The 17101-nt window shown below is 50.9% G+C and overlaps 1 protein-coding gene across 1 annotated transcript in view; it reads right to left on the bottom strand.

The window, feature by feature from the left end:
* The window catches only part of LOC119095242 (uncharacterized), a 232963-nt gene extending 218405 nt beyond the window's left edge, over window positions 1-14558 (bottom strand). The window contains exons 1-2 of the mRNA XM_037218109.1: window positions 14523-14558; window positions 4479-4583 (exon numbers count right to left, since the gene is read on the bottom strand). Coding sequence (XP_037074004.1) covers window positions 4479-4583; window positions 14523-14558 — 141 coding nt within the window. The remainder of the gene's footprint in view (window positions 1-4478; window positions 4584-14522) is intronic.
* Between the last annotated feature and the right edge of the window lie 2543 nt (window positions 14559-17101).

Here is a 17101-nt window from a genome sequence, read left to right as displayed (position 1 = left end):
CCTTTGTTAGAACACATAAGCGACTCTACCTCAGGCCGCAGGAACGGTTGTGACGAACTTACCCGTGACGTCATAGTTAGCAAATGGTGGACGGCGTTTGACAATAGGCAACGCGGCCCTGAGTATGTGCTAGAGCTCTGCGTCGCCCGTCTCACGTTCACGCGGCGCCCCGGGGCATGATCGCATCTTCTCGCCCAGCGCTGGCCGCTCGACGCCCCGGGGCATGACCGCGCCACCCCGCCCAGCGCTGGCCCTCGACGCCCCGGGGCGTGACCGCGCCACCCCGCCCAGCGCTGGCCTCCTGCCGCGTCGCCCCGGGCGCGAAGACGTTAACGCGGTCTGGTCCCACCGTTAAGCGGCTTTTCATGGTTTCACGACCTGTCACCGCGCCGATAAAGCACGGCGAAACCGGATGATGGGACCGAGGAAGCAGCGAGCCCGCAAGATCGGGCTGCCGTTCATCCAGAGGAATGATGGACGGGCGCCGCGCCGCGCCGAACAAATGGTTTTATGGGAACTCAACAATCGGGCCGGAGCGCCGTGTGAGTCCTGTGGCTATGATGCGGGATCTGTCCGTGGGAGACCGATGGTCTCATCTTGATGTGAATCGCGCGGCTGGGTCCGGAAAAGAAGTCGCTCCCGAGATTGCAGACGTGGTATGGGTGGGTGGCTGTCGGGCGCCGGTTGCTTGGCTACAAGCCGCCCGAGGCGTTCTGGCTCCGAAACGCTTCGGTGATTCAGCGTTGTCAGCGGGTGTTCAGCCGCCCGCGTCTGGATACTCAGCATGCTGGAGTCCTGAGCAAGCGCAGTGACGCGACGCAAAGAGGCGGCAGCCCGGCTTGCTCGCGCGCAGCTTCCGGGTCCGCTTGACGTTGTCCAAACAAAATCACCGTTGACGCTCCAAAGCAGTCAGCTCAATTACCAAATCGCTGTGGTGATCATGACTGACGTGGTACAGGCGGAACAGCGAGACATTTACAGAAGCTGATGCACTGTCTGACCCGATGTCTGACCAGTCTGATCCGAGTCTGACCAGTCTGACCCGATGTCTGAACGGTATGGCACTATGTGCTGCCCAGTCTGACCCGAATCTGACCAGTCTGACCCGAGTCTGACCAATCTGATCCGATGTCCGATCTGCAGGATAGCGGCCGGTCTGGGCTCAACAACTTGAAGTGTTAGTGCTAGTCGTGGCATCGTTAGGCCGAGCGCAGGAAGGCAAGATTCGACTGATTCAGTCCCGTGCATCAGTCGATATTTACAGTTTGCGAGGCATTAGCCCACGTCCATGGCTGTCCACTGAAAAAATCTGAGTTATCTGCATTCTTAATGATTGGTCCGAATCCGAGTACGGAGTCGGGCCGGTGTCGCAGCCATGTTCGCTGCGGGGTTCGCGCTAGGTTAGGTTAGGTTAGGTTAGGTTAGGTTAGGTTAGGTTAGGTTAGCCCGGCCGCACGCCAGCCTCGCCTCGTGCAGACGGCCGTGCGCCAGCCTCGCCTCGTGCAGACGGCCGTGCGCCAGTCTCGCCTCGTGCAGACGGCCGTGCGCCAGTCTCGCCTCGTGCAGACGGCCGTGCGCCAGCCTCGCCTCGTGCAGACGGCCGTGCGCCAGCCTCGCCTCGTGCAGACGGCCGTGCGCCAGCCTCGCCTCGTGCAGACGGCCATGCGCCAGCCTCGCCTCGTGCAGACGGCCGTGCGCCAGCCTCGCCTCGTGCAGACGGCCGTGCGCCAGCCTCGCCTCGTGCAGACGGCCGTGCGCCAGCCTCGCCTCGTGCAGGCCTGGCCAGTGCAGTGCGCATGGCCGCAGCGGAGTCCCACGTGACCTCCCGTCCGCCTGAAGGTAACGCGGACGAGCGGGGACGAGGACGAGCGGGGATGAGGACGAGCGAGGATGAGGACGAGCGGGGATGAGGCCGAGCGGGGACGAGGACGAGCGGGGATGAGGACGAGCGGGGACGAGGACGAGCGGGGACGAGGACGAGCGGGGATGAGGCCGAGCGGGGATGAGGACGAGCGGGGACGAGGACGAGCGGGGACGAGGACGAGAGGGGATGAGGACGAGCGGGGATGAGGCCGAGCGGGGATGGGGACGAGCGGGGACGAGGACGAGCGGGACGAGGACGAGAGGGGATGAGGGACGAGCGGGGATGAGGCCGAGCGGGGATGGGGACGAGCGGGGACGAGGACGAGCGGGGACGAGGACGAGAGGGGATGAGGACGAGCGGGGGCGATGAGGCCGAGCGGGGATGAGGCCGAGCGGGGATGAGGCCGAGCGGGGACGAGGACGAGCGGGGATGAGGTCGAGCGGGGATGAGGCCGAGCGGGGACGAGGCCGAGCGGGGATGAGGCCGAGCGGGGATGAGGCCGAGCGGGGATGAGGCCGAGCGGGGACGAGGACGAGCGGGGATGAGGTCGAGCGGGGATGAGGCCGAGCGGGGATGAGGCCGAGCGGGGATGAGTCCGAGCGGTCTGATTGGGTCGTCAGACGAGCCCGGCCGGTCGCGGCCGCTGGGGTCAGGTGTGCCCAGCAGCCAACTCTAGCCGGTGATATCGGCCCGGCAGGCCGGGGTCGATGCTGGACTGGGGTTGTTGTGTCTCGCCACCCGGCCGCAGACGGCAGCCCCAGCTGCACGCGCAGCAGGCGAGAGGGGCGTGCGAGAGGGGAGTGAGCCCTGGCCGGGGACAGGTGCTGGACTGCCGTCTTAGGACCTGGCTTGGGCCCGCGCGAGAAACGGATCGTTCACCGAGACACAAACAACCCCAGCCATATGCTCGATATAATTCCTTAAGCTTAAGGTAAGGCCGAAAATGCGCAGGATGACTTCGGAAGTCCCGACCAATATGGCCCAGAAAACAGACCGGCAGCCGAAGTGCCGTAACACACCTCATATAGCACCTGGAATGCCCTACGGACGACGTGATGGCTGCTCTCGCGTTTAACCACCCACAGTTATGTTTTCCTTACAGTGGTGTGGCATCGCTAGGAGCAAGTCATCGCTAGGATTATTTCTGTAGCTCACAGCCTTATTCTCCAGTGAGAGTGGCGGAATATTGAGGTCTGCTCCGCACATGATCGATCGGTTATCCACCATGCACAAGACCTCCAGTCGACTGTTGGATGTCCACCGTGTCACGATAAACAGTCATTAGATGTCCAGCTCCAGCCTACAGACAACATCGCATTGAATGCAAGAGGCCCCACAAAGTAAGCCCTCATCATTCTCCTCAACGTGGCTCATACATTTCACCAAGATCTCAGCCCGCTAATCCGCACGTGGAGTGCTGGTAGAGCCCACATGACAAATGGGGTGCGAAAGCGGGGAGAACTGCACAGACATTCTACCTATTCCACTTACTCTTAGCAAACAGCCTTAAAAAGCGTTCTTCAGTCAGCAAGCGGGCGGTCGCTGTCCAAAGCAACCCCCCCCCCCCCAACGCCGTGAGGCGAGGTACGCGGGTGGCGGGCGGCCGCGCCGTGCTGTTATGGCCTCTACCATTCACAAATCACTGCTGTGCCACCGCCGTTCAGGCGTAAGCTCCTCGACGCACGTCAAGTTTATTAGTAAACTCCGCTTAACACGGGTATAATCGACTGCTATTAGGCGCGGCCACGCTCGACTTCAGTCGTGCCAACGAGCCGGTGCGGCGGCTCCGGGCGAGGCGGCCGGAGCTCCGCCGGCTTATGGCCGGCAACACGAAGTCCGTCGGAGGTAATAAGTAGCGGCCCGAGACCTATTGGCCGGGCGCACCGCGTGGGGCTACATAGCACAGTCATTAGTGATATTGCTCGGCCCCGAGCGGTTTCTTCTTGGTACAAACACCATAATGCATTTATTGGAATCACAGTCAGGCAACATTAGGGGTGTACACCCGGCACTAGCCGCGCTCCTCAGCGGCACACCACTGACCGGAGGGGGGCGGGTTTGACGCCCTTCCCCGCTGCTCATTTCAAGAACGGCCTGGCCGGGTTCAGAAAATCAAATTGCAATGGATAGCGCCGTGGAGTACCGTCTCAGACCACACACTTCAGCTTAAGTGTACATTAAGGTCACAGGTCAAGGTCAAAGTCTTAAAATGTTACTTTAGGACTGCCTGATCGCTCCCACAACGCATTTTATTTATATGCGTATCTCATGGTGTAAAATCATTGCATCCTGATGAAACGTGCTACTTAGGAAGGCATCCAATGTTACTCCAGCCGTACTAGGCCTAGAGCCAAGTTTAAATGCCGTGCAGATGAAAGCTAAAACATTGGTCCACATGTCAATTTTGGTCCATTTATTTCCGTCATATTCGAACGATCGAAACGCAAAGAGGAAAAGCTTAGCCGCAATTATGGGTCGCATATGTGTGCAAGAGCTTGTAACCCATCCCAAATAAAAAAAAAAACATCAAGTGTCTTACGCTTACGGCCGGTCGGAGTCGCTTGCACAAGCCGTAAGCATACGGAAAGCGATGCCATGTCGCTCACAGACCTACTTGGCACACTGACAGCATGTCTTCTTCTTTGGCAGCCGTCTTGCGGCGCTTGTAGTCGGGCTGGCCAAGCCGCTCTGTTACGCGAGCCGCATGGTGACCGCTGGTCTGCGGGCCCGGGCCCACCTGAGCGTCAGGTGGGCCCGCCTGGGGCCCACCTGGGCACGGGAAACATGCGCGGCGATGCATTTCAAACAATAGCTCGGTCATTTATCAGATAAGTGCTTGAAACTGGAAGCAGGCATCCTTCATAGTCATATTCAGGACACCTGCTATCATCTGTACGTTGTTTTCAGTTTGATGTAAAAAATGTTGGATGTGCTGACATGCCGATATTGCAATGTGTAATATGGAAATAACACAAGGACAATGCAGATGGATAACGGAGTAATGGGCTCACATTTCCCGTTAATGGACACCAAATATGTTATCTCCTTTGGCCTCGGTATCAATTTGTCCACGACTGTGTTTTTATTAAAAATCTGGTTTTATTAAAAATCATGTTTTTATCATATTTCATCAAAAATCGGGAAATGACATCACTCTGACATTACTCACCCCTGATCCATCTTGGTTTCACGACTGCTATCTTAGCGCGAGGTGTGGAACTCATTAAATGAAGGCTACTAACAACTTCGCAGAAATATCCCAAGGCACTTTTGTATTATCACCAATACTCTACAGGCGGGCAAATTTGCCCCCCTCCCCCTCCCTCGGCTAATCGCGGGTTTACTGTAACAGAGGGCAGGGGTAAAATTCCAGGATTGAGAAACGCTGGCCAAAACCGGGTGCTCCTTACATCCGATTACCCTCTTCACGCGGTAAAAAAAAAAAATGTGGCGAACACGCTTTTTGCCCCCTCCAGTGGACAGAGCAACCTTCACAATTTCGCTGTGGGGGATGTCATCTTGACACAATTCGCATAGCTGGGAAAATGGCCGATCACTTCTTGGGAAAGCCTAATCATATTAAGTTTTTCGAGTTAACCACCGGTGCCCGACTGATATGCATCCTTTGCTTAATTTGATTAGAGCTTTTTATTTGATCACCGAGTTGAAAACTTTACGTATGTTTTGCAAAACCAAGGCGGCTGGGTAGAAGTAAAGTTGAATTATTGGACCGGGGGCGCAGTGGTCGGTTGGTTGGTGCATCGGACTGCCACGTGGGGAGCCCTGGTTCGAGCCCGGTTGCACCAAGGCCTCTGAGCGCTACTGTGGCCAATACAGTCCCTAGCGCTCCATGAGAGGCGTGACGATGTGTGCCACATCGTCTTTTTAACAAAGAAAAAGTGTATGTCAGCCTTATCTATACACACACACACACACACACACACACCACACACACACACACACACACACACACACACACACACACACACACACACACCACACACACACACACACACACACACACACACACACCCGCACACACACACACACACACACACACACACACACACACACACACACACACACGCACACACACGCACACACACACACACACACACACACACACAGCACCACACACACACACACACACTATGTATATATATATATATATATATATATATATATATATATATATATATATATATATATATATATATATATATGTATTGCTTTCGCACGCCAGTATTCACGGTGTATTCTTCAATGCTCGATAACTGTCCTTGACCGTTTCTTTGACATATTGAGGTCCGACATGTTTTTTATAACGGTATGTTTCAAACATTCGAAAGCGTTTGGGACCACGTCCCATGCAGCCTGTTGTATTACCTTTACATGTTTTCGGAAGACCACTCGTCGAAATATAGCACTTAACCCACCGTAGGCCTTTCTTTTTTGTCATAATCACGAGGAAGCTGCGTTTAAATAACCTGTAAAAGCTTAATTATTGTCCTGCTCCTTAAAACAGCGTTGAAACAAGTAAGCGTACAATGGCATACGCTAGTTGACATTGAAGCGGCCAGCCATCTCATGGTTATGTAATGTTCTGGGCGTGCTTTTTCAGCACCTCTCGCGGACAGGCCAGCACATCAGAACCATGCATCACGATCCCACTGTGGTGAAGTTCATCTATGCATCAGCTGCGTAGCTTAGCAGCTCATCTGGGCAGCTCCACCATCGCATCATCTCATCATCGCCATCATCCCATCATCTTATCAGCTCCATCAGCTCTTAGAGGCGAGCTGCAAGCAATCTCCTCGGCTGGTGGGACGCACACGCTTATGATGTTAATGAAAGCTAGATATAAAATTTAACTAATACACACTCGGGTCGGGGCCAAGTTGACACTCCCTGAAAGGTTTTCCGAAATGATTTCCGAACGGCGGGGCGTAGCCGCACCAAATTTTACTTAGATGTAGACAGTTGAATAACGAATCCTTTGGTAGGCATGCGCCCATCTTTTGGTTAGCATGCGCCCGGCGGACCCTGGCGCGTATTAACCCAAATTATCAGTAAATATATCAGTAAAATTTACGAAAAGCAAGAATCATCAAAAATAACTGCGAAAAATAATTACCATCTCATATAATTTTTATAGATATACGACAACAATCCATCATAAAAGAGGTAGGTAGAAACGTTTCAACTCAGGTTTTGCATAACAAATATATTCCCTGGGTCCCATCGCCGATTTCCATGCCCTTTTCCAGTTGCACATACCTGTGCCTCGCATAGGCATTAACCGCCGAAGTTATGACTGATTTTAGATGTTTTCCAAGCCACACGCCGGACATGCATCCACTGGAGTCGAAATCTATATTTACATGCCTATTTCTCATGTACGTGTACATGCATGTATGCGCATGTGCATCGGTGCCGTCTCCATCCAGCACTGCCCCAGCCCCGCGCGAGACAGCACCGTGTTAACTGTGAGCACAAGCGAACTGGATTGATCCCGGCAGGACTGATGACCTACTGCATCTCCTTCAGCCAGCAGACCGCTTTGAACAGTCACCCAACTAAGAAATCACAGGCTAAACAAACCAAAACCTCAATGTCTTCATCCAGGAGGAGAACATGATATTCCTGTTCTTCCATAATTTTACTTATCAAAAAAACAATAACCGAAACAGCCTCCGTTCCTCCGTTCCTGCGAGCCTGGTCGGATCGCCGACCGCCGTCATAAACAGTCGTCCATAGCACAAACGATGCAAGCACCTTTTAAAGCGGCATCAGGCGGGCGCCGTTCAGGTTTAGAGCCCACAACCAGCCGCTGAGAGCTCCTCTAGCGGCGCTCATTCGGGGTTTAGGACCGGCGCCGCGCCAACCCGACCCAGGTTCCCAATAACACGATCAGCCCATCGACCCCCAGGCGCACCGGAACAGGACAGGCGAAGCTAGCGTCGGAAGGGATCACTCCGAAATCTACAGCGACGCATGGAAAGCGCGTGGACAACTCCGATCTAAGTGGGCTCTGTTATCGGTGTCCGTCATTGCTGGCAGTCTGTCATTTCCAGAAGTCAGGTATCGTCACTGATAACTCGGACCTCAGATAGCTCAGGAGTATCAGAGCTTTATGTAAAGTACGCTAATCTGGCAACGCTGTGCCAGACCTCAAAGGCGCTGACCTATCTGGAACTAGAGAAATTTGATGCCAGGGGGCAGTCAAGCGCACAAGGTCCTGCACACTGTGCCCGCTAGACCTACTAAGAGCACGGGTCCGTCTCAAACCAAGGTTGACACACCTCGAACACCAAAGCCAACACACTGCTCGTTTTGACAGATGTCAATAGTACCAGTTCATCCCGAATTCTACAGGCGTCCAAATGCACAGATCCATCTCAAACTCACAGTGCCCGAACATCAGACACAAAGTCCATCAAAGCTTGACAGCCATCACACGCTTTGACCGCATCTTAGACATGTCAAACACGTCTCAGAACTTCGGTCGCGATCGGCAGTTGATTTGATGACGGTCACTGGCTCATCCGAACTCGACAATGCGTACGTGTCCGCTGCGCCCCGACTCCGCGGACACGGTGGACACGGCCGCTCAGTCCAGGCTGATGTCGACCACGCTGGTCAGCAGATACCAGGACACACAATTGCCGGACGCGGCGCTGTGGCTGAACGCGCTGTTCTGTGTTCAGGCCATTGACGCGGATTAGGGGACATCGGAATCACGTTAGCGTCGAGGAAGAGGAGTTATGCCATTGAACGCCCCATATAACGCATATTTGTCATTTACTGTTACCCCGGGGCATTGACACGTCCACTGTTGCAGCTCTATAGACACGTGGCAAAAGGCGACAGTCAGATCACTTTATGGACGCCGCCAATTGCCAAGGAGATGCGGTACGAGCAGGATAGGAGCGGCACTGCTAAAGTCCAGGAGAGCTACTTTATCTTGTATATATGTGGAGAGAGAGAGAAGAGAGAGGGGAGAGAGAGAGAAAGTAAGAGAGAGAGAGAGAGAGGGGGGGGGGGGGAGAAGAGTGGATAGAGACGGGGGGCGGACGGCGAGAGAGGAGAGAGGAGAGAGGGAGATCTAGGAGCAGGGAGAGGGAGAGGGAGATCGAGAGAGCGAAAGTGAGGCCTAGAGATAGAGCTCCAAAGCTTCGAAAGGGAAGGGGACCCGCTCTCTCTAGCCGAGAGCTCGAGATCGAGAGAGAGAGGAGGGCATCAAGGCTGGTCTGCTCCATATTCCGCACCCGTCCTTAAAACTAGTCTTACTACCTCACCCGCCTGAATTTAGCTATAAATGAGATCTTTAAACCTATAGAATTTGCCCCAACGATCTTTAAATGTTGCTAGAGAGGGACTTCCTACGACTTCGTTTGGCAGTCCATTTCAATGATTCACCACTCTTTGACTAAATGGCATTTGCCTCTTCATAGTTCTTCTCCTACCTTTTGCTGATTGAAACTGGTTCCTCTTAGTCTCGGCCTAATTTACAGTGCTCCTTGTAGATACACCTTGGCTATTCCTTTTATAATCTTTAATGCCTCTATCAGATATCCTCTAAATCCACGATATTGCAGTGAATACAATTTAAGGCCTTAAGCCTTTTCTTGCATTACAAAATTGCAGCAATCCTATGTATCATCCCAGATGCTTTTGCTGTACTTTCTCGAGCCTATCTATATATTTTTGGAAGCATGTGGGCCATGCTTGTGCACAATATTCTAGGTGTGATCTGAATAAGCTAAGTACAACTTGTTAACGACATTCCTACTCTTGTAATGGACATCCCTATTAATAAGTCCCCGTATTCAAGGCGCCTTGTTCCTAGCAGCTCCACATTGCTTTTCAGCCTTTAAATCCCTGGAAATTATAGCTCCTAGGTCATGTTCTTCCTCGATATGGCTCAGCTCCCAGCCTCCTATTTCATAGCAAATGCCCTCGCTGTCAGAATTATCCAAATGCATCACCTTAACCTATCATAATTAGATGATATTTAACACAGAGAAGCCCAGTCCAATAGCTTCTTTTAGTCAAGTTTCACCTGGTCGGCATTTTTCGATACACTTTTCAATGTAATATCGGCAGCAGATATGCACACCTTACTTTCTGATACTAGCCCAATATTATTCACAAGAAATCATAAAGAGCAAAGAACCCGACACCGGCCCCTGTGGAACATCGCTTCCCACTAGTTCCCACTGAGATCTAGTACGATTGAGGACTGCTAACTGTTTCTTGTCTTGCAGCCAAGTCCCTACCAAGCCACGAATTGCTCCCTCAATACCATGCGATGTTGAGTGATATAGGAAACGCTGGGGTGGCACTTTACCAAACGCCTTGACAAAATGTAGATAAACAATATCTAAACTATTGTCTTTGTTCACTTCACAACTAACATACTTCATGAACTCTAGAAGATGTCAAACAGGGCCTACCGGAACGTAAAACATGCTGAATACTATTCATCAACTGATGCCTTTTTAAGCGTGGTTGAGTGCCAGCTAAAAATTTTCATCCTCGTGAGCTAAGACTGAGAGGCCTGTGACGGCTGACACTTTGTTTGCTCCTTTTTTAAACGTCGGTACTATATTGGCATTGTGCCAGCCCTCGGGCACTCCCGAAAAAAAACAATGAGTCATTGGGTTTTTAATAGGTCATTGGCAGTGACCTATTAAACATTAACACGAGAGGATAAGCTAAAGCACTAGCGCATTAATTCAGCATTCTACCATATTTGGTCAGGTTCGGCTGCCTTGTTAACCCTGATTTCCTTCAAGCCCTTGCCACGCCCTCATCCACCCTCAAATCTACAGACTGCCTTCTGTCATATTGTGCCTGTTACCAGGGAGATCGCACGCAGTCTCCTTTGTTAGGCTTTCCGTACACTGAAGTTTGCAGTCGGTCACCTTCCTTGTGGACGAGGACGTACAGAATGGACATTGTGCCATTTGAGTCCTTTACCATCGCAAATGCAATGTTTTTATGGCTACTGTTTAAGAAATCAACGTATGATACAGCGTAATGCTTGCCCTTAACAAGAAAAGCAGTCGGTAACACCAAACATGGTAAAAGACTCGCATGTAGCAGCCGTGTAATTGCGTGTATGTACCAAAAATCCCCGATGGCGCGCGCAAAAAATCGATGTAAGTGCTGTTTCTGGGTGAAATCCCACGTGCCTATCACACATTAGTCAGAGCCCAACACTCATCTACCTCTACTGATCGATCTACAGAGATAGAAACACTTCTACTGTCTACAACGCTTCCAAACTTTTGTATTTTCGTGCATTTTTAGACATCGCGAGCTCCATGTGCGATGGCTATGTCGAACGCCAAGTCGGACCTACGTAAAGAGCAACCCATGTAGCATATTCTCAGCTATCCTAAACGGGCAACCATGCATCGTGAAATGAACGGATCACGCTTAAAATCTCCTCGAGATATGTCTGCACAGATCAGTCTGTGAGTGAGGTCGAGCTGTGGATGGTCGAAAGAGTTGTCTTTTGAAGCGCTGTCGACAGAATATTTGAGTCTCCGCCTTCTTGACTCAGGTCTTGTAAAAAAGACGGAGGGCGGTGTACCTGTGCTTCGACGTACCTCGAGCGTTCTTTAAAAAAGAATGTGACAGTGGTACAACCACGTGGTTCCAGTCTCATGCTAGTAGATTTTTAACAGCAACGGGCTGATGTTGATTTTCTTCCAGCCTAAAAATTATCCGGCAATGTAATTCGGCAAATTCTAAAGCCGTCCCAGCCGAAAAGTTTGGCAGCTTCTGAAGCCGCCCTAGATGAGTGCACCAGCTTGCTCTTTAGACGCTGCAGTTGAGCAAACGTGAAAACTTTAGTACCTGTACGTGAGTCATCAGAAAAGATCCATGTAGGCTGTGCTTCTGTGGCCAGGTTCACGGAGTATGCTGGTCATTGGCGCGCATAACCACCACGACCGTCCAGGGGGCAGAACTCCTAAACACGACGCGATGCTTATCGATAATTTTGCGTGATCAGCACCGGCAGCATACTAAGCGAATCATGCCCTGTTACAAAGCTCTTGACGTAAGTGATAAATCCCTGTGAACCTCTGGCATCTGGGATAACATCACAACCGGCTGTCCTCCGGCTGGGAAGGCACACCGCGCTGCAAGACGAGTCGAAGCTGCGTGCTATGTGTGTTCGATACGGACTCCAGTGCAAGCTCTCCGTATTCACTTGACCACGGCGATGACTGAACTAAAAACATTTCCTGGGAAATGTCAGCCCTGTTTCAGTATGAATGGGCGCTTGGCATGAAACTCCCAGCCGCAGAGTGGGCCAAATTACGCCCATTTTAGCATCGAGGACTGCATTCAAGACTGCATTATGTATGGCGATTCGGATCTAGAGCTGCGTGTGCTGCATGTGACATTTGATGGGCTTCCTTTATAGTGGTGGTCGGCTTCTGCGCGCACGTTTCAGGTCCAGATGTTGCGTGATGTGTAGTAAGGCGCAATCAATTTTTTATTACATTTTTTTTAAATTTTATAAAGCAATTTTAAAAGTATGCGAACGTTAGTTGTTCAGTGCATTTGCGAGAAGCATTATTCATATAGATAAGGCAGTAGTAAAAGCCTTATCCTTCGGAAAAACATTTTGCTTCTATTATTGTCTTGATGAAGGCATGCTGCCGAAATATCAACCCATCTGTATCTCCTTCCTCATGGCTGTTCTCCGAGGAATAAGGCTATTAGTACTGTCTTATCTAAGCGAGCGTTGTGGGCATTGGTGCTAAAAACTGTCCGCTTAAATCAGTCCACAGGTTATTTCCCAGACAATATACAAATCCTTCCAAACGGCGGATAGATACCGGTAATACCAGTGATGCACGCAATAGAATGTGACACGTATCTGACATGATGGTGTGCATGTACAAGTCCGACCCACCACTTTCACGCGTCTTCACACCCACCGCTGATGCGTGCGTTACTAACTGTACACGGAATGGTGTGATAAAACACGGTTTAGTTAAAAAAACATCGTTTTTGAAAGTGAAGCGGGTGACGAGCAGAGCCAGCATCGTCATCTTACCGCGACCATCGCAGCGGAACACGGCGCGGAAATTAACGTCGTTGTACTTGTGTGTGCAGCCGCGATAACTGATTCCCGGCATCCAACAATGCTTGAGCACGCCACCGGATGGTCATCTAACCATTGATCCCGGCCCACTGCACTGCGCACTACAGACTGGCTCTATCCCTGGGGACATGCTCTGCTGTGACGCGACCCGTTGCAGGTTGCAGCCACCCCCTGCCTGTACTGTTTCGTGCGGATGAAGTACGGCACATGCGGCATGTAACCCCGGGCTGCCCCTGAGGCTCCTTTGTAAGGTTTTGGCAGAATAACTACCGAGCGATTTTGGGCATGCTGCTGAAATCTGGAGTGCCCAGGCTGGCATATTTTTTATACATGTTGAGAAAATTTTTAAGTTTGGGACCCTGATGGCTTATAATTTACGACCACTTTGTCCATGTCATATCGATGGTACCTGGCTCAACATGCCTCCAGACTCCCTGAATCCTGCTTCACGAATAACCATCACCGACCGATCTGTTCGTGATTTAACTCGTTGATTTCCTGCAGACCTTGAAACCACCTCTCTCCCTTGAGCACACGCGAAAAGATTGAGAATGTCGGCGAGGTAACACCTTGGCCGCCTGCTGAACGGCGAGGCCTGTCCTGGAGACCGGGTGAGGAAAATATAGTGTGCGGCGGCGCGTGACATATCGTAGAATGGATTCCCACCAGGGAATCCAGATAAAGGCTGCGACAGTCGTTAGTGTTCTTGACATATGCATGAAAGCTGCATTTAAGTTATGGACGCCGTCCGTCTTCTGCATAATCCATTCGAGATACACTCTGCCGGAATATTTTGACGCAAAGTTGGTAGCTTCTCATACATATTAGATCGCTCTATCGGATGGATGGTGACACCACGCATCTATCGATTAACGTTGCATTTTATTAAGCTTCCCTGTCACACGTAGGGGACAGAACGACCTTCAGCCCGGGACTGGATCTGCCCCGCCAATGTCACCTATCCTCTCCGGCTGGATCCTTTGTTACCTTTGATGCACCAAGGCATGAAACGCCGCCCGCCATGGCATACACTTCTCACCCGCATGTAGCAGGAGGTAACCGGAAGCTCCAACTACTCCCCCCCCCCCCCCACCCCCACCCCCCGCCTGCTTGCCGCTCGTTGTAGGTCGCAGCGAGGACAACCAGATGACGCGACACTGCGGTCGGTTCAGAGAGCATTAGCCACCTGATGACGTCGTCCTCAGTGTGTGCCTGTGTTCGCGTACTACGTGCAATCCCTTTGTGCGCAAAGCGCACTTGTGTTGAATGTGTCGGGGCCGAAGATCATTGTCGCTTTTTAAAGATTTAGTCCGAGCGTTTTCACTTGATGGATTTCTGGGACCAGCGTCCAGGCTAAGCAGTGTTTGTTGGTGAGCGCTGAACTCACCACCCGAGCGTGAGAATCTGCGCCAACGCTGTCAACTACAAAACTGCAATACTGGGCGCGGATATTGCGGTACCGCATACCTTGTCTTTTTGCTCAAGGTTACGCAATACACGGCACGGGTCATACCCCTGACGTCACCTGACCTTGCCGCCGCCGATGGCACCGGCCGAGGAAGCCATCACGATCAGGGGCACGTAGCGAGCGGTTCGAGGCCACCCCACCACGGGTGGGTGACCCAAGGGCAGACCCTCTAACCATCTGAGCTATCGGGAAGCGTAGCGTGTCAGTCTGTGTGGTGTCCGATCAGAGCGGTGGCAGTCTGTGTCGTGTCCGATCAGAACGGTGGCAATCTGTGTCGTGTCCGATCAGAGCGGTGGCAGTCTAAGTCGTGCCCGATCAGAGCGATATCAGTTTGCTTGGACTCGCGTGCGCATCATTGCAAAATGGCAAACCTCGCCGTCCTCAAGCAACGTGCGTTAACTCCCCCCTTCCTTGTTGAGTTCCAGCAAGCAGTGTGGTAGCAGTCGCTGAAGAACTCTCCTAGACTGCAAGTGTGCGCCAAATGACGCCCCGAAAGTTCATTGGTGCAATGTCAGTGAGTCCGCGACCGCCTGAGTGTACAAGTACTCCTTCCGGGTATCGAGAACAATCCCGCTTTGTGACAGGCAGGCTTACCAATTAATGAGTACCTGACAGGTGACCAGCTTGACGTGTTCTGCGCAAGACATGCTTTGACACTGAGCCAGTTCACAGTGTTGCGACGCTATTAGCGAAGACCTGCACGGATTTTGTAATCTCATGTGCAGCAATACGCAATTTTCGCCCTAAATTTGGACTGCCTCAGTGCGATCTGAATGTTCGCCAGTCAGGATCAGTCACGCCACGCAAGGTCACAGCAGGTCATCGGCAGAGGTCATGTCATTCAGCTTATGTATTGGATCAAGGATGTTTGTTCCTTAAGTTTTTTGACAAGCAAGTCGGCTTAAAGGAAGTGTTCCACATTCTGACCTAAAACCGTCTAGTTTCTGAGCCACCCATTCGAACATGTACTGACTTTTTCGGGGAGACTTTTCAAGGTCACCTAGGCATCCATGACGCCATAATAACGTCATCCAATTCCTGTCATTCAATTAACCATACGGCGATCAAGGCCAACAAAAATACAATTGTCGTTTCCTTCACATCTGGCGTTCATGAGGACGATTCCAGACATAACAGACGTCAGTTGTCTCTCAATCAATGTGCTGTATGGTACGAAGATGTAATCGAACAATAACGTGTTGACGAGCATAGTTACTAAACACGGAAATTGTGTTGCCTGGTCACTTCCATGTAGCATACATCAAATAGTTATAAGCGGGCTTGCTTCACCATGCCTGATGCTTGCTTCGATGTGTTTAAATGTGAAACGCTCTGTTTAATGTAAACATGTCTTAGTCAATGACTTCCATGTAGCATTCGTGCCTGAAGAACAAAACATCACACGTGATAAGGAGATATAACATTGACTTTCCCTTGACCACACGTGTTGCTGACAGCATTGTTTGATTCTGAGTGAGAAGAGCACAGCCATCGCTTTGAGTCCGGCCAGACAGATTTAGAAACTATTTTATGGACGCAGACAGCCCTGAAGCCATTCAAGAATTGCATAGTCATTTGGGAATTTGCGTGACCTATGACGTCATGATGCATGGGACAAATGATGACTGAGAGATATTTGGTGCAATTGACATGGACCATCGATTGTCTTCGACTATTTCTTTCAGTCCGGAGACCATAGGCATTATATCCAGATATTTCCGTTTGGATGCCTTAACCTGTGCCGGGGGGGGGGGGGGGAGAAGTTCACTACCCTTCTGCAGTTTTTCAAGCACAGGTTAAAACGAACGCTCACACCAGCACAAAATTCGCATTATCTGTTTATGTATTAAGTTGGCATGTTTCGTACGAACTTGAATCTTTGATATACAAAGATCGGTGACATAGGCCAGGTCAAAAAGGCCAATCTCTAATCGTTCTGACTACACATCACCTTTTACATGTCATTTGGGATTGTTCAAACATGCTACATTAATCTAACATGACAGGTCTAACAATTTGTTGATTTCAAGCTTGCCGGAAAAAGCGAGTTTGACGACCTGAATTCAGTTCAACTTTTGCTATTTTTCGTAATTGAATGCAAATTTGTACTTATTTTGTGCCATGTTGATGCTTTATAGGGAATAAAAAGTACTAACTCACATGATAATACAACCAAAGAGCACATGGCCTTGATGCAGGACAGCCCTACCCCTGTAGGTATCTTCTGCAAAACACATGCCAAGCTCAAAACAGGCAGTTTGTGAGGACATTTTGAGCGCAGAATTCGAATACTACAGGCAAAACATATTGTGATATCATTCTAGTGCATCATGGGGTGACAAACAGTCATGTGAGGATACGCAATGTCATATAGTTTCAACCGAGGTCAATGAATGACCCATGTTACCAGTAGCGGAGGGGCTATATTAACGAGTGTGACGCGTGAAACTACCACCTTATCGCGTTTGCAAAGCTGATAACGCCTAATTTCATGTACCAATGTTCCTGTCCTCAGTTTGTTGAAAATGCATTGCCAAGCGTCGAAGGGACTATGTACAATGCAGACAACAGCTATGCCATCTTAAGTACCTGTAGATAAACGATGCAATATTCCTGACCACAAAAAAGTCACATAGACCCA

The sequence above is a fragment of the Pollicipes pollicipes genome, unplaced genomic scaffold (assembly GCF_011947565.3).
Source record: "Pollicipes pollicipes isolate AB1234 unplaced genomic scaffold, Ppol_2.1 Scaffold_4219;HRSCAF=4965_pilon_pilon_pilon, whole genome shotgun sequence".
NCBI lineage: Eukaryota > Metazoa > Arthropoda > Thecostraca > Pollicipedomorpha > Pollicipedidae > Pollicipes > Pollicipes pollicipes.
Note: the sequence above shows the minus strand (reverse complement) of the source record. Positions and strands in the feature narration are given on the sequence as shown.